The sequence below is a fragment of the Egretta garzetta genome, unplaced genomic scaffold (genome assembly GCF_000687185.1).
Source record: "Egretta garzetta isolate BGI_Z169 unplaced genomic scaffold, ASM68718v1 scaffold425, whole genome shotgun sequence".
In the NCBI taxonomy this organism is placed as follows: Eukaryota; Metazoa; Chordata; class Aves; order Pelecaniformes; family Ardeidae; genus Egretta; species Egretta garzetta.
In genome coordinates, this window is record NW_009259796.1 from 517,596 (window position 1) to 542,938 (window position 25,343).

General features: G+C 39.0%; 1 protein-coding gene across 1 annotated transcript in view; it reads right to left on the reverse strand.

The window, feature by feature from the left end:
- The window catches only part of LOC104127104 (SPHK1 interactor, AKAP domain containing), a 53,086-nt gene that overhangs the window by 26,836 nt on the left and 907 nt on the right, over positions 1 to 25,343 (reverse strand). The window contains exon 2 of the mRNA XM_009639740.2: positions 18,998 to 19,108. Within this exon, the coding sequence (XP_009638035.1) occupies positions 18,998 to 19,108 (111 nt within the window). The remainder of the gene's footprint in view (positions 1 to 18,997; positions 19,109 to 25,343) is intronic.

Below are 25,343 nucleotides of genomic sequence, written 5' to 3' on the forward strand. Positions count from 1 at the left end.
GGAGAGAGTTGGAGGGAATAACTGGTTTGGGACCGCACTGCAATCTGCCCATAAAAGTCATGTTTAATTTCCTACAAACAGAAGTGAGAAAGATAATTAGCCCCAGGAGAGATCACAGGAGAAAATAATTCTGAGCAGGCAGTTCCTGGGTGCAAAGGGAAAATGCATGTTTAAATGTGTAAGCCTGAGGATGTGCGGGATACAACCGTGTGGCACAGGAAGGCTGAGTGGCTGCTGAGCCCAAGACTGATAGTAGTTTTGTATCTAAAATCAGCCAAAGCACTGATGAGAATGCAGTCCTCAAGGGCAAAGAACTGAAGCAGTGACTGTATCACCACAGCAGGAAAGGCAAGTTCAAACCGTGCGGTTCCTTGCACTTTAAGCTTTCCCCATGACACTTAGTAGTTATTTTGTTCGTTTTAAATGTTAGCATCTGTTGCTGACAGGAGTCCAGAGGTGGGAGCAGGAAGGCAGCTGTATGTCAGGGCGGTCAGCTGTCTCCCCTCTCTCCTGGTTTGGGCGATGCAGGTATCAAACTCTCACAATGTGACTTTTAAATGAATATGTATCTGACTATGCCTGTTTCTAGCTTCCCTTGCTCAATATAACATGCATCTTACATTAATGCAGTGATGTTCTGGTTATTTAGCATTATCTTTGAGAAATCAAAGGCCTAACATTCATTTCCACATTGTTTTCCCTCTATATTTTGGGCAGGTATTCTTTGCTCTCAGGATGTGTATTGTTTCTGATACGTTATTATGCTACTGAACACTTCATCCCTTTTTAAAATGTAGAACTGTGAGGATACAGTTTGTGAAATTTTACAGCAACTATGATTGCTATGACATGTTTTTAAGGATTTAATGGAGTGTCTGACCTCATTCATTTCTGCTCTCAGCAATAACTCTGCGATGGGATGGCAGTTTTGGAATTCTGAGCCCTATTCTCATCCTAATTTAATCTGTGCAAAAGTAGAAAAACAATACGGTTCCTCTAAATCCTCTAAAGTCAGAGTCTCCTGGCTTTAGAAAGATAGTTTAGGTCACCATAATTTCCCCACAGCACAATAACCAAATGTAGCTACTCCAAGGCATCACTCACTGGAATGGAAGCATCTATTTCACAGAATGTACAGCTGCGTGTCCTGCTCCCTTAGGAGCTGAAGTCAGCAAAAGCCCTAGGAAAAGATACTGTTTTACTCCATGCATCTGAGACAAAGCAAGCTGAAACCCACAGGAGATATCAAAGGAGTAGCAACATGCCATATTTTGTCCAGAAATTTTCTGTGAGCTTTGTCTCTTTGAAAATGACCAGCAGCATTCGTATACTTTGGACTTCTATTAGGATGGCATAAATGCCTTTTCCAGCAGATTCTAGCAACGCAGCCATCTGTTTTTTCTGTCTGTATGACAAGATCATTTGTTTTGATGGTTATCAAAATCCTGTGCTGCAAAGCTCCCAAAAAGAACATTGCATTTATTTTTACTTGAATTATTTATGCTAATGTGAAAGCTAGATAAAAACTCTTGGAGATAAAAACTCTTGGACTTCTTGTGATATGTACATATGTGTATATATATGTAGCCTATCTGTAAGGACCCCTAATTATTGACCTCTCTGTTCTTTAAACTTGCAGTTTCTTGAGTCTTGTAATTCCAATAGAGTTTCAAGTACCATTTATTTATTTCTTTAGAAAGACAAACAAAATAGCTGTAAAATGTTGGTGTCTAAATAAATGTTCTAAAATGTCACATGAGATTACCCTTTAGCAAATAATTAAACAAACTACCTCACAATTTTGGAGATCCTAGGAAATTTTTTAGCATCTAGGTTTGGTAGGATTTGCATGAAAGGAGGCTGCTTGTGTGGATTTTTTTTGTGAAGCTTGTGGCTTTGGTCATTTCACCACAAGTATTTACTAAAAGAAAATTTTCGTAACTGACACCTGCGGCCAATATGTCTGCACCTCTCAGTACAATTTGTACAATATAATTCTGATTCATGTGCTGAAAAGCTGCTACCAGGTTTTCACTGTGACTCAGGCTTTGGAGAGTTGGATGGGAATCTTGTTACCAGTGACTCAGTGACTGCCCCAGTGAATATGCACATGTTGGGTGTAAAACTTCACAGAAATGACTCTGCATCCATCAAGGCCAAAAGCAATACCCAGTCTAATATTTCTACCCTTTTCGTGTCTCTCATTACCATTAAAAAGTTTATGTTTCTTTGTCACCATTTTAATTTACAGACTGGCATCAAAAGTAGTTCTTGCTGATGAATGAATAGGAAGTATTGCTGCTTGTGCAAGACTACAAAGTTAATGTATATTTCTGTAAAACCTTATGTGCCTGCATTAGTCTTAAATTACTTTTTTGCTAGGCCTTATGCTTATTTATTTTCTTTCTTTCTGTACCCGTTTAAATATCAAGTGGAATCTCAGAGGACTAGATAATATAACTGTGACAGTTAGCAAAGCTGAGAAATCTGATTTCAAGGCCAGCCCAAATGAAACAATGATAAATATAAACCAATACACCATAATTGATACAATCATTTAGCTTTGTACAAGTTAATCTTGTCTTTTTCCATTTCCTGTGTTTGAAGATTGTTGGTCTGGAAAAATTATGGTTCCATCAGATGATTGCAGGGGATATTATTTTCAAGGATGATTTGTTCCTGAGCAAAAATAATAAGTATGAACCTGAGACCAGTTTGTGTTGCACAGAAGCCAGTCCTGCTCCTTCCCCGTTTCCTGCACCCTTTGATGTCCTGCTCAGCAAGGCAGACTGATGCCTGCGACCCAAATATCAGCACAGCCTGGGAAAATATATCAATGACCAGGCTGCTCCAGAAGGACAAAGACAAAACTTTACAAAACAGTACTTCCAAATTTTAGACGCTTTTAGGGAAAAGATTTCATAGAAATGGTTGAAACTTTCAGTTGTCAAAATGCCATGAAGTTTTAACTGTTGTGGTTAACTATAGGCCAGACTCTGCTAAATAACTGCACCAAAGAATATAAAGTATTTAAAGGTTTGGAAAAACGAGCTATTTAACAATGAAACAGAGGTGAAAGACTGACTCCCTGCAGCACTAAATTCCCATCGTCTCCGCAATCTCTGCCCAGGCCAGTCTCGGTAAGCCAAGAAATGTAACTGCCTGTACTCTACGAAGCCAAACAGATGCATTCTTTAATCTTATAAGCAACTGAAGCAGGGAATTATTACGATATTGGATATACAGAGAAGAGAACATTGATGGCGCGTTACCAAATGAGTGTTCAGATTTCTGGGACAGTTGAGTATTTGCTTACTATTTTTTTAAAACACCTAGATAGTCTCATTTGGTACAGTGTTGCACTAAACTACTATAAAAATCAATTATTTTTCCCAAAGACACTTGTATGTCATGTAGAAGCAAAAAAAGGAGATTAAAATGTTGTAAGTACCAAAATCCATTCTGCTTATCTGTGCATGTCAAACAGTTCTATGGTGCTCTACAGGCATTTTCAGTACTTGAGAAAGATGAGGAAGTAAATGCTGCTAAGCCTAATTTAAAAATGCAAATGATATTGCTAAACAAAGATGTCAGTTGAAAATATTCTATAGCAGTGACTATGAGAGAATGATCAGACTCAAGTTCCACCTGCACCAGGTCTCTGGGGTGTATGAATGAGCAGGTATTACCAAAGCATAAGTGCATCTGTCAGCTGGATAGACAGAGTAAATTGTATGTTACACAACTAGGTAAAAGCTGTTAGATCAGAAGCTAAAGTAGTAGTATCTGGAAAGTGTGTTGTTGTTGTTTGTTTGTTTGTTTTTTTAAACCAAACGAGCTAGTTCTTTCCTACTTGCCTCTACTACCCAATAATGCTTATCACTTCATTATGATACCCATTATGGTTTTTTTTTCCCCCTCCATATGTTAGTGTGCATAATAGTTTAGACCTTGTTTCTCATTTTCATACTGTCTTTCACACAGTGGGGCAGGTATGCTACATATTGCTGTTCCCTGGGCTTAGGTGCCTTTGCTCTTGACTGCAGCAGGGGAAGAAGGAATGGCGAGGCGGTACTTTGCAGGGCAGAAGGCAAAATCAGCAGCTCCATGTTTGTCACACCCCCTGAAACATGTCTCCTGATAAATCTGTATTCAAAGCCTTCTGTGGAAAGGATTTCAGGACTGGATCCAGTGGATCAGAAACTATTGTCTCTAGATTAAAAACAGGCCCCTTTACTCCACTGGTTAGTGAGATCCGTCTGTAGTAAAAGCATACCACTCTGTAAGTTCTCTTTGCTTTTGAGAAAATGAGGGGGGAATTAAGGAAGGAAACACACAGGTCTGATGATGGGTTTTGACTGAGCTCAGCTGTGTGATAAATATGCATCAATATATACATTAAGAATAAAAATCAGGTTTGTAAAATCTAACCGACTGGAATAATACCCCGAACTCTTCCTTCTCCCCACCAAGCCCATCCTGGCCCCAAAGCTTCTTATTGCTTCTTGGGTCATAAGATTAAATTTTTAAACCACGAGCATCATGTTTTCTCCCCTCTGAAAGGGAACGCTTCATCCTTCCCTTAACAGTATTTGCATTCAGCACACAAAAGATCCAGCTACAGCTGACCAATGTTACAAGCAACAGAAATTACAGCTTTATAATGGATACGGTTTGATGACAGTGTTCTTAGCTCCACACACTTTATTGTCAATGTCTAACAGAGTCACCCTGTAGAAATCTTTAGATTAAGTTAAAGTACAAATAAAAAATCCACTTATTCTGTGACTGAACCACTTTGTTCTTTAGAGACTTTTTCCACATAAAACAAACTCTTAGCAACTAGCTAGTGGTTTCCACTGCAATTCAGAAGATAACATACCCTGTTCTAAATGTTGAGTTCACAAGGCATGGCATAGCCTCTAAATTCACTAATTCATAATCTCTAACTACAGCCTTAAATCTACTAACCTATATTAGTTGAGTTACAGAAGACCAATAAAGGTAAGACACAAACTACTAGTTCCTGCTGTGGCTCACCAATCTCTCTTTTCATCATTTCTGACTGAAGTCCTATAATAAAGACAACATATGGTTGCCAACAGCTTCAGTCATTTTAAACTAAACCTTCAGGGACTGGCCTCTGTTTTCGCTGAAGGAGACTTGCATAGCATCTGTCTGCTCATGCATGCTTTACAAATTCCAGGGCAGCTCTGCCCCAGCTGTTAGACAGGTTATAAATAGGTAGACCTCTGAAGCAGCAAGATTACTTGAAAAAAGAACTATTATACGTTCTCATGCTTATGAAGTGGTCTGGAAAACAGCTGATTTTCTGATTGGCTATGTGAGTGCTGGAATTAGAAAAACCGGTTTACCTATGCATTAACATTTCAAGGTTAACTTTTCAGCATCTTGAGGTGTAAGCTCTGACTGCCACTTTCCCTTCAGTAGAGTGTTTATGAAGGCACAGCTTTGTCTTGTTCCTCTGTTGTATAAGCAAGGTTTGAGTTCACACTCAGCTGGTGTGAATCAGAACAATCTCTCAGTTTCATCTATATTCATGAAACATGTAGGAACTTTTACTTCTGGGACCTCTGGCCTATTGGCAAATTAGATGGATATCATCCATCAAGTTTGAAAGTGACTACAGATTGTCACAAGGAGACCTTGAACAAGTGTACTCATAAGCTATGTCTTGGTTGGAAATGAAGATCTAATCTCTAGCACACAGAATGGTGGCTTTTGTGGCATGTCAAGCACATCAGATACCAGATCCTGCAAACTGCAGAGGAGTCACAAGAAGAACATTGGTGGGGCAGAAGCACCAGTTCCTCCTTCTCCCACTGTCAGCACTGGTGGCAACAGAGTCTGTCTCCTTATCAAAGCTACCCACCTGCCAGCCGCCTTTGTTCTTCTCACCTGCCTCCCACAGACCATCAGGGCTTAAAATTTGGCTTGAATAAAGCTAAACCCAATGCTCAACTTCTGCTGATAGAGTCTTGCTGTGGGAGGTTGTTTGACATGGCTCCGTCAAGACACTGGACTCTCTCTTTCTATTTAAGCTTCTTAGAGTCATCAGGGGAGGCTCTGTTGCCAAATGTGTCCCTGAAAGGAGTGGGCCTGTAGGTCCTTTTGCTTTTCCATAAGTAGAGGTTTACTTTGATGCTGCCCTCTCATTCTCTCTGCCTATTTTTAGAGGACAGCTTTGTGTTAGCATACATTAAAAAAAAGTGTCTTCTACGATACCACCATCTCAGATCCCACAAATTTGTTGAAAACGAAGTCATGAATCACCATGCCTACCATACTTGCAGAATGTGTTGTTCAGTCACATTAGAAAGATTCTTCAAGTCAGTTAATCTGACATCTTAAATATATGCTCTCAAAACCCTAAATGCCACTGCATAATTAGAAAGAAAGCCTTAACTGAACTTTGAAATTTCCTTTTCCCCCCACTTCTCCTTTATTTCCTCTCCCCTCAACTTGAATTTGCTCTTTCATTGCTCTCAGTTGAGCTTTCAATTATTTCTGTTGGTAAACAGGCAACCAGAAACCATAATTATGCTTCTTTACTAAGGCTGTAATCCTAGGTATTCTCTTGATTCTTAAAAAAAAATATTTAATCAAACTCATTTAAATCTAATTCAACTAGTTTGTCAAACTGTTTTTATGCACACAAATCCACAGCTGCTTTGGGACAATGTTTTGCCTAATTACATGTAGGTTTTGACATATTCAGGTCTTGCCCTAGTTGAAGTCTGATCTATGGATTTCCAGAATCCAGTATGAAATAGTAAAGATAAATAATTTCCTCTCACAGAGTTCTTTAAGCACCTTTCAGTGAAGAAAAAAAAAAAAGGGTGGTGGTGGTGTAGGAACGTGCAGATCTGGAAGGACTTGCCTTACCCAAATACACTGTTTAAGAAGAAAGCTGAGAAATTATTTAAACTGTTCATAATACATAAAGTGATTTTAACTGGGAAACCTCATTTTTGTGGATTTGATACCAATTTTTCCCAAATGCTTAGGAAAATAATTTAGAAAAATATGTCTCTACCCACATTTACATACTATCATTTAAAAGGAGAATGTAATACCTCAGATAAACATCTTCTGCTGGAATCTGGAGGGGGTGGCCACTGCATCAGAATTATCAAAACCATCCCTAATCCCTATATGTCAGGCAGAAGTACCTGCATTTCTGTGCACTCACCCATTCTCACAACCTCTGTATTCCCACAGCCAGATCACACAGCTGCTGAAATCATGGATGTTTTTCTACTAAATTAAATAGCAGCAGACAGAAATAACAATCTTTATGTCCATGAGTCAGTTGGATTGTTAGCTTTATCATTACCATTTTTAAGCTCTGCAGGTTAAAAAAATGAATTGTTCATTCCACATACTTATTTGTAGATGTGACTGGAGAAAAAATGTCTGAATAACGCTTCTGAGGGGTTTAGAACAAACGCCTTAAATAAAGCAAGAATCTCCTAGCTTTCAGTTTCTCATACCAGAAATGACAAAGCTGGAAGTTAAAAAGATTTTCTGGTCTGAACTTTCTTGTTCCCCTAGACAAGCTTCTATCAGGATGACATCTGCTTTTTTCATGACCTTCTTAAACCCGTAGGTCCAGAGCAGTGGTGCAAACAGGACCGTGCGGCTCCCTGACACACTTTCTGTGGTATCATCCTGAAGTTGGGCTCATGTTACAAAAAGGGCTCTGGAAGCTCCAACAGGGATGACTACAGTCAGGGCTTTTGTAGCTCCCATTTTCTTTGCAGAAGAGCAAAGAGATGAGAAATCCTGGTATCCAGTTGAGGATTGGATTTCCTTTTTGGAAAAGGAGCTAGAAACCTCAGCCTAAGCCGGTTTCCTGCAATACTATCAGGAGTGGTGTTTTAGGTAATTCCAGTAACACTATGTGAGTGTTCTCTAACTTATGCTGATACTTTGAGAAGGTAAATATCTCTACAAAACAAAACCCCTGTCCCTGCTTTTTTCTTACCTCTTGTAACTTTTTCTTAGTGGAGCTAGGAAAAAAAAAAGCTGTATGCTAACATTATGATGGTAAAATGGATGTTGTACTAACAGCTGTAGTGGATCTTTCAGTTCAAAGGGCACATGAACATACACTTTGTCTATACAGGGTCCTGAGTTCTGGAGAGGAAAACACCTACGGCAAAACACTCGACTGCAATTAGATGCAATTTACAGTGGAAGTTAGAGTTAGCTCTGAATGCTAAGAGCACAAAGCTATGCAGAAGAACTTCCAACCCTAGTATGTTCTTTAAGTTCTCACTTACACTGTCATTGGGCATGTGTGTTTATCTGGGCAACAAACAACTGCTCCTTTTACTTAACAGAAGCTCTGCTGATGCAGCCAGCAGCAGACTGAACCGGGACAGAGGCAATTAGACAAGCTGCCTGGGGGCAGACAGCTTTGCACGAACTCAGGCCCACTCACAAATTTCTCAGCTATTTAAAGATATAACTGTGCAGTCATGCCCTAATGAAGAGGAAATGAGGATTATCTGAAGTAGGAGTGTGCGTGCGTGGCTTTCTTGTGCATACAGTTTCATGCCTAATGTATGATCGTCATTCAGCTTTCTTATGGTTTTATACTGTGCTTCTCTAAAATGCCTTCGTGCAGAGCAGTGGGGCTTGTGACACCAACATTATAAAGCATGTAAAGGAAAAGACACTTTTCTATGGTTTCTAGGAGAGCGAGAGATCCCAACTGTTCACAGACTGCTAGCTGAAATTTGTTGAGTGTCAGGTAATATTGTCTAGAGTGTCCTCCCACCTTTTTTTTTTTTTTTTGTCATTACTATTATTTAGCCTCCTATTGATCCACCTCTGAGTAGCTTTGGGAAGTAGGCAGGATTTTGTTTCCTGCCTTGCTATTGAATTGGTGTGCTGTCATGGGATGGAAGAAGGTAATCGGGTAATTACCAAGTGTTTCTCTTGCCTGAGCATAGAGTAATGCCTACTGAAGAAGGATATGTTATAGGGATTGACATCTCTTTGTAGAGATCTGAGATATTTCATAAAAAATAAGGAAACTAAGAATTGCCAGTTGTTGCTCTTATGTTGCAGTTATTTGCTTTTAGGTTATAATTTCCTTTCCCCCCTGACTAAATTTGGTGACTTATTTTCCCTAACATTGGCTCTCATCACGTCTTTTTAGACTCATTAACAGTTATAACTAATATGTGTAGCTCAACTTTTTGGTAGATAGGAGACTGGGAATGGTATAAGAGGTACAAGCGCTCTCCTCCACACACAGTAGAATTTGATCCTTTAAATTTAAATGGTTAAAAAGGATCTTGAGTTGAAATATGTCTTATATGAGGTGTTTGGAATAGCCTGATAGTGACTCAGAATAAAAAAGCATCTTCTGGAAGACAGAGCTAATTATCCCTTAACTTTTGGATGCAATGCTTGTCTTGCATTAATTGATACACTTGCCAAAATTATTCTGGCAGAGGAACCAGCTGTGAAATGTAGAAATAAAAATATTAGTTCAGAAGATATGCCACGTAGCTGCTTGCAAAAGGATGTATACAAATGGAAGCGTGAGGCAGCAGTATTACACAGGTGGGAGAATTTACAAGTGATAATCCTGGAGTATGAAGCAGCTCAGGCACACCTACACTACACACTGTAATCTCAAAAGGCTTCATGACAGGTATCCCTCAGCTATACAGCAGTACCTTCCTTAGCTCACCAAAGTGAGATCAGGCTACTGCAAACCATCAAAAAATCCATTCTTGTCAAAGTAGGACCATGGCGCTCTACTGACAGTTTCTCTGCCCAGAACAGGATGCAGGGCAGGTTAGGGAAACATCAACCTGAAGCCAAGTCTGGGCCTTCCTTCTCTTGTACAGTCCTTTGCATTATTAGAATGACAATTTCTCTCTCTAGCTGTGAGTGGAGAAAGTCTTTTTCCCCTTCTTACCCTGTATTTTCATCAGGATGGCCACAAAAATCGCATTACTCCTTTCAGATTCTATGTAAAAGTCTCTCCCGTGAGCTGCACAACCGCTACCTAACGTGCAGATTGAGGTTTCCAACCGCCCTCCTTGGAAGCCCTAATGGAGTGTTTCCAAAAGCAGACAACCCAGTATATACTATCTTCTGTGAGTCATTCAAGTTTACCTAAATAAGATCCTGATGTGACTTTCCCGTGCTTCCCCATGGGGCCCAGCCACAATTCTTTTTTAGGTACGCATTTTATGTTGCCCCAAGGATGCGTTGAACTGCTCTCCCTCCAGCACTTTTAGCAGTAATGTACCTGAAATTTAGTCTCAGTTACTGTTCAGAAGCTGCATATCTCAAATGACTTGGTGGATTTATGGGTCTTGATATTTTAGTGACTATCCCTATTTTAATGGCTGGAGTGCATTAATGAATCATCCTGAGTCATCTCTTCATAATCCATTGCTTCAAAAACAGCTGTGAATATTTTCTTCCCATTAAGGCTTACTCTTTGGGGTTTGATGTAATTAATTGTCACTTATGACTTAAAGAAAATATGCCAATAAATATTTATGCTACACGCATCAGCTGCTTTCTCTGGTGCCCTGTATACTTAATGTTTAACAAATTTCTATAAGCCTTACACTGCAATTCATGTTAGAGGGAGCCTGTGGTTATAACAGCAGCAAGCAGTTACAGATGTCCACTCTGGAGGTAGCACAAGAATCCCATTTCTTGATAAAGCAGAGCATGGAGGCACTGAGAATATGCCAGTGTGAAATGCTGAAGGGGATACAGCTGCAATACCACGCTTGATCCTCCCGATGTTTATTTATAGCTTTGTCAGAGTAAGGCTAAGCAGCCAATTCTCTTAAATACAGATAGGAAAACACTGCTGTATGAGAGTATCACAGAGGGACAGGAAAGAAGATGGCAGATCTAGACCAAAGATTAAAGAGTGCCCAAGTCTGAAGTTACAAGGAAAGAGAAGAAAATCTATTGTCAATCTTCCCCACTCCAAAATGCATGAGGCAACTTTTGGCTGCTCTATAAAATACTTGTGTGGTACTGAAAATGTGGAAATACAGCACTTTAAGGGCATATTTAATTTCTGCCTTAACATTAGCTCATATGTGAAGATATATTTTTCAGAGCCAAGTGTGTACAAGAGAAAAAAAGAGAAACATATTTTACAGATTATACAAGTAATCCTTTCAGTGGTCTTTTAAACAAGTGCTCAGTCTGCCTGCACAGGGCTCCATAAGGCAGAGAGTAATTGGTGAAGAGAGGCATTTCTTATTTCTCTGTGGAAGTGAGAGGGGCTCTCTGGAAGGTACAATTCTTTACCACAGCAGCATGAACACCCACACATGCCTGAGAAAGGACTAAGACTCAATGCCACAATTTAGCCTGCAGCTGTTGATTCCTTCTCCTTGTCAGGATATAATTAAGGTATCGTCAGGCTGAATAGGAAGATGTGACTTAAAACTAAAAATACCTCTAGTAATTATGGCTTAGATTGGGAAAGCAATGGACGGATTTTGATTTCTGAAAGAGACAATGCTGTTCTTGAAGATGGTTGAGTAATTACTGAGTGAAAGGTAAAATAAACAGTCTTGTAATCCCCTGTCTATATGGCATAGTGCTGAGTGTGTGCATGCAACCTCAGGAGGGAGGGCAAACACCTTAGTATGTAGGTCTGTCGGTTTTATGCAGACAAATAGGGCTTTGCTGTGTTTACTAGGAAATGTAAATCTTCATCCAAACACAATAAAACAAAACAGTTGCTTCAGCTATGTATGGTCACTATTCAGGAACACACATATAGTTTTGATTTAAAAAAACCCCAACAAACAAACAAATCCTTTGGGATTCAAGGTTTTGCTTCCATACTTGGCTGTATGAAGAGCCTTGTTGAATACTACCAATTCTGGGAAGAAACATCCTCCTTTCTGACCTCATGTAAGACTAGATCTCCAACCTTCAGTAAGGGCATGCGTTCATTCTTTGGAGAATCTGGAGAACGTACTGCAGATAGGGGGCCCTGATTAAGAGATGCGAAATGTTCCAGTGCTCAGATTTCAACACCCTGACTCAGTGTCCACAGTATTGTTAGCAAGTTACCTGGAAGTAATTCTAGTATCAAAGACTGATGTAAAATATAAATCTGTATATTTGTACCTAAACTCCTAAAGATACATTGCGTCAAACCTCTAAAGAGATTGGGTGAAGAAATGAAAAGCATTCATAATCTACTTCACTTCAACTGAAAGCTGCTCTCTTTTTTTCCCCTTCAAAATACTCCTTGCCAAGGATTTTCCCTTTCTGCATATGTTATCATTCAGTTTGAATTAATTTGTGGGAGCTGTTTCCTGGATGGTTTTTTTCCATCATTTGAGTGAACACTGGCATTTGTCTGACAGTACGGTGAGATGAGTCAAGGAAGAATTGGCCACAAAAACTAATTTCTTAATTTCATAGTTACTTTTGTCTCTGAACCAATTTCCTGCATGTTTGTACAAATGCCAGGGCAGTAAAATATGTGAAGTAGGGACTGGAGGAGGTGAGACCACAGAAGCCCTGATTTGACCATCTCAAATGAGTGCATAATGGCAACCTTAACCTCCTCCTGAATCTGTTTAAAAACTTGATGGCTAAATGGCAATGAAATTGCTAATGCTTAGGTACCTGCTTAGCACAGCAAAGCTATCCAGTGGCAAAGGTAAGCAGCCAGTTCTGAAAATCCAGCCGCTGTGATGGCAAAATTACATTCTTCATTATCTCAGTAAACAAGAGAGATCGTAGACAACATGATCTGTAATTACATCACTTGTTTGCTTTCTTAACAATCTGTTTTATTTCTCACAAAGGCAATAGCACTGCCACCCTTCACTAATATAAGCATTGCTTCCTTTCCTTGAGATGCTAATGTCTGTCTCCTAGACTGGGTATGTTCTCCTGTATGCAACTAACCAGCTAACAACCCCAAGCTACAGTTCTTCCCCCTCCTGTGCTGTAGATGGATTAGGGTTCTGGTGTATTCTGGTGTGAGCACAGAGTAGGGGTACTTGCAACCAGAAAAGTTGCTGGACTATTTAAAGAATGTTTCAAGTCTTTAAACCCTTTATTGAAACTGTTCTCTCACCCACTCGCCTGCAAAACCAGAATTTTTTCAGCTATAAGGAGACATAAAATGATTTTAAAATGAGCTTTAGAGCCCTTGACATATCCTGATTATTTAAAAAGTGGTATCTTGTTATGCTAAAGTAAGAAATGAGCACTGGTTTTTATTGCTTTGTTTTAATGGAAAAGCAGAGATTCATTCAGTATCTACCACTGCCATTTAATGGTGTAAAGTTTACATTTCTCCTTCTCCAGGAACCTGACAAAAAGCTTGCAGCATTTCTGACAAAGTCTGGAAATCCATTACCCCTCACACGGAGGCACACTGCTTGGGAAGGGAAGGGTGTATTTTCCTAGATAGTGGCTCTCAAGTGCAATTCCTTGTTAGGCTGTGTGGAGTGGGAAGGCCTGCTTCCCGGCTTCATGCAGGGACAAGATGGTAACGTGATGAGGGAGAGGGCATGATGTCATATCTTGTGGGGAGATTATTAGAGTCTGGGTCCATTTTGAGAGAGAATCTGAAAATCTTTTTCAGTGCAAATATAATTTCTAATGGCTTTTCAATCTGTTGCTGGTCTAGAGTATGAAAGGCCAGCAAATTTCTGGAAAAGTCACTGCTATGATTTATGAATCTTGAGGTAAATTAATGCCAAATGTCTTGCAGGGCTATAATACCACCTTTTTTTCTTTTGGTTTTGTTTTGTATCCTACTGTGATGAATGCTGATTTAGGATGCACCACCACACCTACTTTTTTCTAAATAACTCTTTTCATTAAGAATTCCTAAAAGACAATTAAGATACATCTTTAGCAGTGTGGCAATACCACCCTAATCACGCTGACGCTTACTGCACAGGCATTTAAAAGAAAAATGTCAAAACTTAGGAACTGCTAAGAAGAATCATAAATGACTTTTCTGTGTGCAAGATTAGGACTTCACACTTTAGGAGAGTCCAATGCTAGAAGAAACTATAAATCATCTAATTAAAGAAGAATTTAAATTTCTTAACTTGTACTAACATAAGCCAATGACAAATGTTTAGCATTGGTAATGTAATAATCTAAATCTTTGGAGGGAAAGTAGGGACAGAGTATCTATCAGCTTTTTCTTTCAAATAAGGTTTGCTTAAAAGCATGTCCAAAACAGGGAACATCTGATGTAAATTCAGAGAAAGATTGGCAATAATGGAGTGGACAAAGGTATATATATATTTATATGAAACTACATCTATTTTACGAGGTAGCTCCACGGGTTAGTAAGAATGTCACATTACACATATTTGAATTACAAGTCACTACATGCAGCATATGAATGATTATGTCTCATGAATCCATGTATTTTATTCTACTAGGTGGATTTTGATTAAGTTCTCATTCAGTGGAAACAAACAAGACTTCCATAATTAAACTACCTTTAAAATTTATACTGTCTAATTATGATATTAGCATGAAACTACGTATTCTAATCCACAGTAGTAAACTGCTGCTAAACAGTATAATTGTTAATTGAACTAAGTTTAAGTTAATGTTAGCAATTACTCAAATATTCTCTGAAGAAGAAAAAACCACTCATAACATCGGTGTAGAAGTTGTTATTTGAGGGACTTTAACCTTTTTAAGCAGACACCATGACAAAATCAGATAGGGTCACCTGAAATAAGGAGGGTAGCACACTTCAACCCAGGGATGTTTTAAAGAGAGCTGGTAGGATGTTTTGTTCCAATACAGAAATGGAAACAAACAACGCTACTACCTAGGACTTACCTTCACTCTCTCCCACTGTGCCTTCACTTCAATCATGCAGAAATCTCTTTCAGCTGCCCTTTTCTGACTAGCCTCTGTGGGAAGTCTCCCTAGAAAGCCCTAATAACCTCAGACAGTTAGCCCTGTCCCCCTGGACTCAATCCCAGTGTATTTAATGTGATTTCCCAAATGTAAACACAGAATTGGACAAAAATAGTACATGCAGAAAGTAGAAAAGGAAAGTTAGGACAAGACAATCTTTTCAAACTCTTTGTCTCAAACTCATTACACATGTAACACTTCTTTTCATAGACAACTTGCCAACATACCACTAAGTTGGCATAAAAATGGAGGACACCACATCTTGCTATTATTTCTCCCTATGATTTCTATTGTTCATCCTTGCAGATGACCAGAAACATTGAATTAAATACAGACATTCGAGCATTTCTTTATTATGGTGGGGTACCAGAATCTGAAATTACAATTTTCAGAGCTCAGGAGAAGGTTTCCAACTTAAGCAAATATGAAATACCATTCCTCAAACACAATTTATTACATTCATATCACAATGGCTACATTTTCATTCATTGGAAATGAATGGACTATTACATGTACCAAAATGCCTGTTCTGCTTAAAAAAATTCTCTCTTTGAAAAAGTAGTCTGCTATAACTGAGCTAAATGTTTAGTGTTTTAATAAAGTGTTAGTACACTTGGTGAGCATACGTAGGACAGCCATGAGTCTATTTTCACTTTTACTAACTATGCTAGTCTGTAATGGGACATAATGAATATAACATTTATGAAAGCTATGTTCATCTGGTCTTATTGCATTTATAGTTACAGTAAGATTAGACCCCTTGTAACTAAACATGAACTCTCTCAAATGAAAACTGAACACTATAGCTAAATGTATTACCAGCTATCTTTGGGAAAAGCAACCGTTAATGGCATAGTACATTTGAGATTTCTTTTTTCCTTCTGCAAACCTAATGACAACTTTCAGAGGCAGTTTGATTAAAACATCTCTGGCACCACTGGCAACAGCAATTTATAAAATTTTCCACATGAAAAAGAAGATAGAACATATTTTCTGCTAAGAGCAGTCTGGATTGCTTGCTAATTGAGATGCTGGGGAAACTCTTCCATGTTCATATCCTTCTTCCTCCCTCATTCCTGCAGCTTGTGCTCATACAGTGTCAGTCATTGGAAAGGACTCGGAATGAGATGCTTTGCCAGTTCTGAGTATGATACTGAAGTAATGCTTAATCCTTGCACAGTGGTTAAATATTTCCCGTTCCCTGGTTTGCTCATGTACTGTGCACAGCCAAATGAACCTCCCAAGTATCTAAGGTGGGAAGAGCATTTCTGAAAAAAGTATGTATGTGCTTACACTCTGAACCAACTACCAACTTTGATGGTTAATGTCAAAGTTTTCTAGTTTACTGCTTGTATTTACATTAGTTGTGCAACTTTTTAGGCATCCAAATTAAAATTCTGTACTGTACTACCAGTCAGAATAAATTAACCAGGAATATGAACAAAACTTCAGTCCTGCTCATAACAGTGTATGAGTAACTATTGAACAGTAGCTCAAAAGCACAACTTCCAGGGACAGATCAGGAACTAAGATTCCAGGCCACCAAATACCTTTCCTCTTGATGTAAACAGTGATGTTCCAAAATAATATTTAACTTCTTAGTTTCTAAATTAATACTCTCTATATAGGAAATTTTAATTTTACTCAGTATCTTATTGTACATTCCACTTCAATCTTGTTAATACAAAATTCTTTCAATGTAATCTCTTTTCTTCTGTAGTGATAACTGTAAATTGCAGAATCAACTAGGTACTAAAATTTTGCTTTGAAAATTGTGAAACTTTTTGTGTGTGTAGAGTTGGCACTGTGTTCAGAAAGCCATAGAGGGAAAGCTGACTGTCCTATATGCACACTATGCAAGCAGTAGGCAATGGGAGAAGGTAACTTGGCAGACCTTGTTTCAAAACATATCCTAGTATTCCTCCCATGTAAGAAAGGGGTTGGTCAGGGTCTTGTAGTTTAGGATGGCATTAAGAACTGTGGGGCAGTTCTGTATCCTGGAAGCCTCATGGAGCACCTTTGCCCACCCTCTGCCCTACCAGCAGAACTACACCACCCCGCTATAGTAACACAAGCTATTTTCTTAGGAAAGAGCTTTGTTTTGTTTGTCTTTTCTTTGTCAAAGAAGGGATTAAAAGGAAATTATCACCTTGCATGACTTTGCCAGGGAAATTGTGGGCATTTAGCATGCGAGATGTGGGTCCATGACTTTCTGAAACCCCTTATCTCAGAATCTCATTTTGGGATTGTAATGAAAATTCATTTCAGTACTTCTGCCTTTTCTCTTACATCTGCAGAAGGGTAAGTGAAAAGTGTGTATCAAGAAGCTATAGTGAGTATTTTTAAATAAAATCTGAGTATTGTCTTGCTTTAATAAGCTATCTTTTCTCAGAAGCTCCGTCCTATCAGAGATAGATATAATTTCCTACAAAATTCAAAGAAACATGAAGAATGAAGTCAAAGCTCAACATATCAAAAAGCAAGTCATAATTCATTTTTATAGTCTTACTTGGAGTAATCATTTCCTCTGAGAAAATAAGCCTTTTTTTTAGGATATGAAATACTAAATAGTAAAACCAAGTGACTGGTCAATGTTTTTTGCTCTAAAAGCAATCCTTTCCTATATCAAACAACAAGCACACCGCTGATTACCTGCCTGATGACCCTGTTCTGGTTAAGAATGTATTCAGGATACTGTTCAAGTGACAGCATTTCAGCTGCAATTGAACGGCGTTCGTACTTCCTAATACCGTGACCTTTTTGCTTGGGAGAAAACATGCAGAATGCTCAAAGAACAGGAAACTGCTGTCTGTCTAATTTTGGGAGTCTAGGAAATTAGCACCACTAAACATTACTCCTTAATATGCCTTTACTTGTTTCACCCGGCATCATCCAAAATAGCCACAGGAGTCTGTTTAGTTTCTCACTTTATATCTTGCATGGTTGCTTACCAGCACACTCTGATTAGGTTGTGTGTTTTTCTCACTCTTTCTTGTGGAAACTGATAGTCCAGTGGACAGCATGACAGTGAACTGAGCCCTATAACCTTTGGCCATATCCCTAACTTCTAACTGTTGCAATTACACTGTTGTGTCACTCCTACTGTTCTCAAGAGTGCTGCATTGCCCCCAGGCAAGACACAAAGCCCCCAGTCCAGTTTCTTGACAGCAGGCATCTGGGTTCATCAGCTAGAGCTGAAATGTCCATGTCCTTGAGGAAATCCCAGCTGACTCCATGAGAGCCCTCAGCTGGTCTTTAGGTTGTGTGCAGCACAAGCAGTGTTGGAAACCTTTTGCTGGACATAAACCTGCTCTTTTTCTAAAGCCCTTGTTGGCTCACTGGGGCCAGGAAGTAGCAATCAAACGGGATTCGAATAAGGAACTGCTCTCCCGAGTCCTTCATCAAATAAAAAACTATTACAATCACAGCAATGTACTTCCATCCGGTTTCATGTAGATAGTGTGTAAAGCAACATAACAACTCCTATTTCTTCATGTATGCTCTTAACCAAAAGCTGTTCTTAATTGCATTATAACCCACAATAGTGAGATTTAGATTTCATTTCAAATGTAAAATAATTCTGTTTGAGTTCTTTAGCAGCTTCTCCTCATCTTTCTCTTTAATTGTAATCTCTATGCCTTCAAGAACATTGAGCAGCCTTTTAAACATCTGCTCTTTCCAACCTGCCACTTAACAAGTTACGGTTTGAAATAATTTTATCTTTGTTTTATTTTTCTCTCTTGTCAGTTGCAGATTATGAACATAAAAAAATTTGGAGGGCCACAAAGTCTGAAGGCCAAAAGTGGGGAAACCTCTGCAGTAATGTTTATTAATGTGCTCTGTATAGAAATCTGTATGTATTTTTGCTTTGTATGTTTGCTTTTAACAGAAAGCTGAAAATTACAGAAAGTATAGATAGATTGCTATAACTTCAGTCTCAGTGAGTTATTGACTTTTTTTAATTTAACATGTACTGCGGTCAGCCCCACACCCTAGCCAAATAACCCTCAATGGACTTTCCCCAGAGGAGATTACAGTGAGTACTTACTGAGGCACAGTTGCTTTCTGACTCGTCTTCCAGAAAGCCAATTTGGCATGGTGTCCTCTGATTCTGCAGCCAGTAGTCTGTTGATTCTAGCAGACTGTTACTGCAGAGAATCTGTTAAAATAGTTAAAAATAGTTAAAATAATTAAAAAAATTACTCAGTCCTGCTGTGCTTTGGGAGCCTGAACTCCATTTTTGTAATTCAAAGGAAATCTTGCCCACAAAATTTTTGGGGGGCAAAACTGGGATCCCTGCTCCTTTTGGACCTGTTCAGTTAATGTACCTTAAATCAAGTGATTTATATATCCCCTAATGTATTAGCCTATTTTCTTTCAGAACTGAAAGTCTTTGGAGATACTTGAAGGAGTTGCACATACCCAACATTTTTATTGGAAAATATTGCTAGGAGTTTTGTTCTGTGTTTATTACTTTAACATAGATGTTGGGAAAACTAATTATTTAATTATACCGGAGTGCACAGACTCGCAGCCTTTATGATTTACTGTCTCCCTCCACAATAGATCAGTACTCTTCATTCTGCCAGCAGCATCATTTCTGGGTCTGCCTAAGCTACAAACTCTTCTTAAACAAATTTTTCTGCTTTCTGAGAAGCTAAAGTACTTAAGACCTGCTGTAATGAGTACTGAGATCAGATGATACCCTGAGACCAAAACTTCGTGTTTAATGTCTCTATGTTCACTCAGTCCTACAGCTCATTCCACAAGCTTTGCTCAAAGAAAAACAAAATGGGGCTACAGATATCTGTAGACAAATAGGCGAAGCCAGCTTTGCAAGTCTGATGCTTAGATTGAACTGAATTCCTTACTTGGTGCCCCTGTACTAATATTCTTCCATGAAAAAGAGGGACTCTTAGTATTTTTAAAACAACTAGGTAATAGCAGGAAAAGAATATCTGCAACAATGATGCTACTTATAGAAAATTTTATATGGCTTATCATCTTCCCCAGGCAGCGATGTTAAGAAATATGTTTGTGAAATGGCTGTATATTTGATTTGTACTTCTCACATTTTTTGCATTACATGGAAATAGGCTGTACCCTAGCTCTTTAGCCTTTTATTTTAATAATGATATTTTGAAATATAAATTTGTTGCTCTACCTGAAAAAAAAAAAAAATCTATCTACAGTACTTTCCCTTACTGCATGTTTTGCATTGACACACCTTTGTCCTACTTTGGGAACACTTGATCCATAAGCTTAGATCCCTTCCTTAGGAAGAGAAGTGAGAACTTGTGAGGCCTCTTCATTTCTCAGGAAAGATGAATGACTGTGGAAAGCTGATCTGGACAGTTGACACAATTTTCTAATACTCAGGGGCAATCCAGAAGTAAGCTTATTACCACCCACAGACTAACACCCACTCTAATTTTTATCTTTCTGGCAGAAAGACAGTTAGATAGCTAACACTGCACTCCCTGTATTATTCTATATTGACTTCAGAATAAAAGTCAGCAGAAGATGGATGAGGAGGTATTGGGGAACACCACAGTCCATAAGTTTGGCCTGCTTCAGTGCCCTCCTTCAGCATGCTCCACAAAGGCTTTGCACCTTTGTGGTGGTTGTTTTGCAGTACTCCAGCCCTTCTATGGCATTTCTTCCAAAGAGCTTCTGAATACAAATTTAGGGTTCACAAGATACTCAGAAAAATCACTGTGCCCAAAGACTTTGTTCTGAGAATGGCAAAGGCTCATGAATGCTTCACATCAACACAGGTCTCTTCTTGGGGGCTGCTAGCTAATCTTGTTTACCAGTTGAATGACTCTGCACTCAATAAATTTTATAACCTTCCTGTCTCAGTGCAAAAAGATTCCTGCCACCATAAATCTGAGACTAGATGGGGAAAATAATATATTTCATATCCTAAAGAAACAATTTCCTGTTAGTGTTGTAAATGGTTCTTCTTTTAAGAAATGTTTTCAAATGTGGAAATACTGAACCATTATAAGCCTGCTGGTAAAATCTAGAATCAAGCATTTTTTCCTCTTTTCCAAAAATTATCATCCTCTGAAGTTTTTATGAAGTCATAAAGAATGGAACAGATACATACATGCACACACAAACACACATATCTACATATAAATATGATTTCAGATTTCACCTGATTCTAGATCTTCTCATCCTCAAAGTGGAAGTTCTAATTACCCAAGACAAAATTTTGCATACATAGGAAACAGTTCCTTTAGCTCAAATAGCTTTTGCTGTAACAAGCAGTCTTGCTTCATTTCCCTAAAAATCACAGTGAATTTGTCTTCAGCCTCAATCACTTTAGATCTTTCTTACACAAATCTTGATGGTGTCTGAGAAACTGGAATAGGCAGAAATTATGCAGAAACAAGCTTCAAATCCTTTGTACTACTCTTCTTTGTCTCATAAGGACTTGGTGTGCACACCATTTCAGAACAGCTAGATCATAGTATATGCATATTGTAGATGATAAACCTATGATATGAGCTGGGCAGTCCAAACTTCACCTAGTTTTCCTCCTGTGGGATGTTAAATGACCCTTGGTAGCTCTATCTTTCTTCCAGATGATGTTTTTATCAGGAAGCAAATACTGGTAAAGCACCAACAGAAGTAGTAATTCTCCTGAACAAATACTTCAGTCAGGTCAGGTCGTAGTTGCCAAGTTTGGGTCACTCCAGGATGCTTTATAAGTTGCAAAGACTTTATAGTACATTTAATTCTTGTATGAAACTTTTCATAATGGACTTTGAAATCAAGGGTAGAAATTATTACATGGAAGTCTTGGACAGCATGTGATTTTTCAGTAACCTCAAGGAGATGAACATTAGTAGGATGCTGTTTTCCCTGGGCCAGATTCTGTTCTCATGTGTGCATAAGCAGTTCTGCACATGCACTTGGAGAATGCAGCCAGAAATGTGAAGAAGGGTGCAATAGGCATAACTAACATTTTTACTACTGGAGGTTGAAGAAACTAATCTGCAGCAATCTGGATTAGAAGACAGGTGAGAAAACCAAAACCAGATATACATGAGTCCAGCCAGCAGAAGCTGGTGGAGGTCAGCAATCTAAGGAATACAGATTGGTCCAAAGTCATCGGGAAAGCCTTTGGAAATTACTCCAAAAAGACAGCGCTGTGGGAAAGGGAGGCATGAAGGAACATGTGGGAGAGGCCTCCTTGCATATGGTCTGATTTTACACATATCTGAATGGTGTTCAGGAAATGGAAGGTGACATTTGAGTGAGCAGTGGCAGGAATGAGGGGTAAACTTTGGATGAGTTTAAACTCTACCTTACGAAATGCAAGTTTTGGCATTAGGACCATTACAGACAAGTTATTGCTCAGAACATTCCCATTAGTACTTCTTTGGAGGAAGGATAATTTGGGCCAACCTGCAATGCTGGTCACAGTAGGGTTACACACATCTGCTATGCAAAAATGTATATATTGAAGCCATGTGAACTTTTGGGCATATTTCTTTGGTGTAACAAACAGCAATATTATCACTGTCAAAGACATACAGTAAGGGTGAATGTAACACTTCTTACAGCATCTTGTTCTTGTAAAGCAATTCTCCCTGTTAACTAGGTGCATGTGCTTATATGAAGTGGGAGGTTGTGTATGTATTAAAACTTGCTGGAATATTAATGCCTTTAAAGGAATATACTGAAGTCCTTATAGTAACATAATGTATGACTGTGATGATCAAAAGTGCATAAGCTTGAAGGAGCTGGCCTAAATTAAGAGGGCTAATTAATTAATCAAATGCAATGTGAGAACTGGTATTCCTCAGAGATGTAACGCCACCAGTACATTCTGATTGTCATTTTTGCACTTAAGCATAGTTTCAAAATATACTGAGCTGGACTGTACCAAGGATAAGAAAACTAAACCTGTACTACTTCAGCTGACAGTCAGCATCCTTCTCTTATATAGCCTGCATGTTTAAGGCAAACAGTATCACTTGCCAAAATTTCCTCCTCCTCTCTTGTACTTCTTTTCATTGTTATCTAATTGAGACAGTTCTGGGCCAATCCCACTGACATACATTGTCAGCAATTTTGCTTAATTCAGCGAGGTTGCTTCTGATTTGCAATGGTACAATTGAAGCAGAACTTGATTCATTGACCATACTTATGTGTAACAGCTGCACACACTATACTGCTGTATATCTAGTTCAGAGCAGGATCATCACACTCAGAAAATAATTCAGGATGAATTTTATCGTGCACTAAATGTGAAATCAGCAGTAATTCATGGTTCTAAAAAAAAAGTTTTCCACTCTCATCTAGAGACTCAGCCGTCAGCATTACTCAGTGTGTTGTGAATCAATGAACTAAATCAGCCTCTAGCAGAGTGTGGATTAGAAAAGCCACTTTTTCCCAGAGGAAAATATTGCATATGAGTTTAGTGTAACAGCTTCCTGCTCCCTGATTTAGATCATAAGACATTAAAATACAGTAAATATCTATAACCGAGACAACATTAAAAAGGCTCTGCTCCACAAATGAAACAGCTGCGTCGTCGTGGCTGATCATCTTAATTGCTTTGGTTAATTACTACTCATCAAAAAGATATGAAAGTGGGACATACAGAATAAGATGAGATATCAAGGGGCACATCTTCCGCATTTGTTCAGATTGGTCTGTGTAGTAACAGGCCACATCTCATATGGTTCCTGACAGGAGCCATTCATGCCAAATACAATTACTCAAACCTGCAAGTCAACTGTTTAAACTGTTTCCTTGCAGCAGGAACCCATAGTGTTTCACTCCACCACCAATTACACATCTAACTTAAAAATCACTGTAACTAACGGAGGCTAAAAGAGAAGGTAATGGCCTATTTTTGGTAATCCTTTATCCTTTTCCACACAAAAAAGAATGGTAGCACATTCTGTGACAATGCTGTAAAGAAGCCCAAAATATCCTGCTGTTTATCAGAAGCGTTGGCAGAAGTGAATCACTTCTTTTAGTGTGCCGACAATCATAAAATCAACTCATTTTACAATGAAAAGTTCAAATGTAAGGGATCAGACAGGTGAAGCAGCTCTAAATCATGTGGTAAAGGCTAGCCTTGAAAAGAGAGTGGTACTTCTGAAGGTGACCGTGCTTGGAGCATTTGTAAACACAGCGGTGGCACTTCTCAGTGCTGTGCCACTGTCCTTCAGTCTTACATAAAACAGACAACTCTGATATTAAATGAAAATTTAAGATGTTCTCCCACACAATGGATTTTCTGCCTATTTCTGCCTATGTGAATTAGTCAATTACAGTCAGCAGTATTTTTTAAAAAACAGGTATTCTTTTGTAAATAAACAAACCCTTTGATCAAATGAGATGTTGATACTTTGTCTTTTAGGCATGTTCGGGTGAGCTGGAGAAGCCCAGTCCCAGCATTCACAACAGTCTATTGAGTTCTTTTTTGTATCAATGAATTTATATTTAACAACATTTCTGTAGACAGACAATACTCATCCCCCCCCATGTGGTTTTCAGGATGAGGAAAATTAAACTTTACCTTTACCTGTTTTATCTTTCTCTTTGTCTGCTTACATATATAAATATATATTGTTGTTATTTAAAAAAAAGGAAAGCATTATTATTATTAGTGTAAGAAAAAAGTAAGAATTATGGGAAAACTGAATGAACTGTGACGTGTTAGAACAAATTCTTTCTTATCAGCTATAGAATTATGCCTGTGGGAGACAGTAGAGCTCTCAGGGTTATTGCAAAGTGAGAGATGAAATATGGTCTGCCCTCCTCAGTAGGTCTGTGCCCCCTTCCCTCAGGCTCTACTGCCATAAGCTGGCCCTGGGGAGGAGGAGTAAAAGGAAGCATTCATGGTCTTCGTCGGTGCATTCTCAGTTGTACTGAGATTACCTCCATGCGTAAAATAATGTCAGTCATATCTGACTCCTCCTAACGACATTCATACACACAGAGGCACCGCTTCTCTCCCCCCACCCCCCGCATCCTCTAAATTAAACAACTACATATAATCTGTGCTGGTGGATGAAAAGCTGGACATGAGCTGGCAATGTGCGCTGGCAGCCCAGAAGGCCAACCGTACTCTGGGCTGCATCGGGAGAAGCATGGCCAGCAGGTCGAGGGAGGTGATTCTGCCCCTCTACTCTGCTCTGGTGAGACCTCACCTGGAGTACTGCGTCCAGCTCTGGAGCCCCCAGCACAAGAAGGACATGGAACTGTTGGAGCGGGTCCACAGGAGGGCTACAAAAATGATCCGAGGGCTGGAGCACCTCTCCTATGAGGACAGGCTGAGGGAGTTGGGCTTGTTCAGCCTGGAGAAGAGAAGGCTGCGGGGGGACCTGATTACGGCCTTTCAATACCTAAAGGGGGCCTATAGG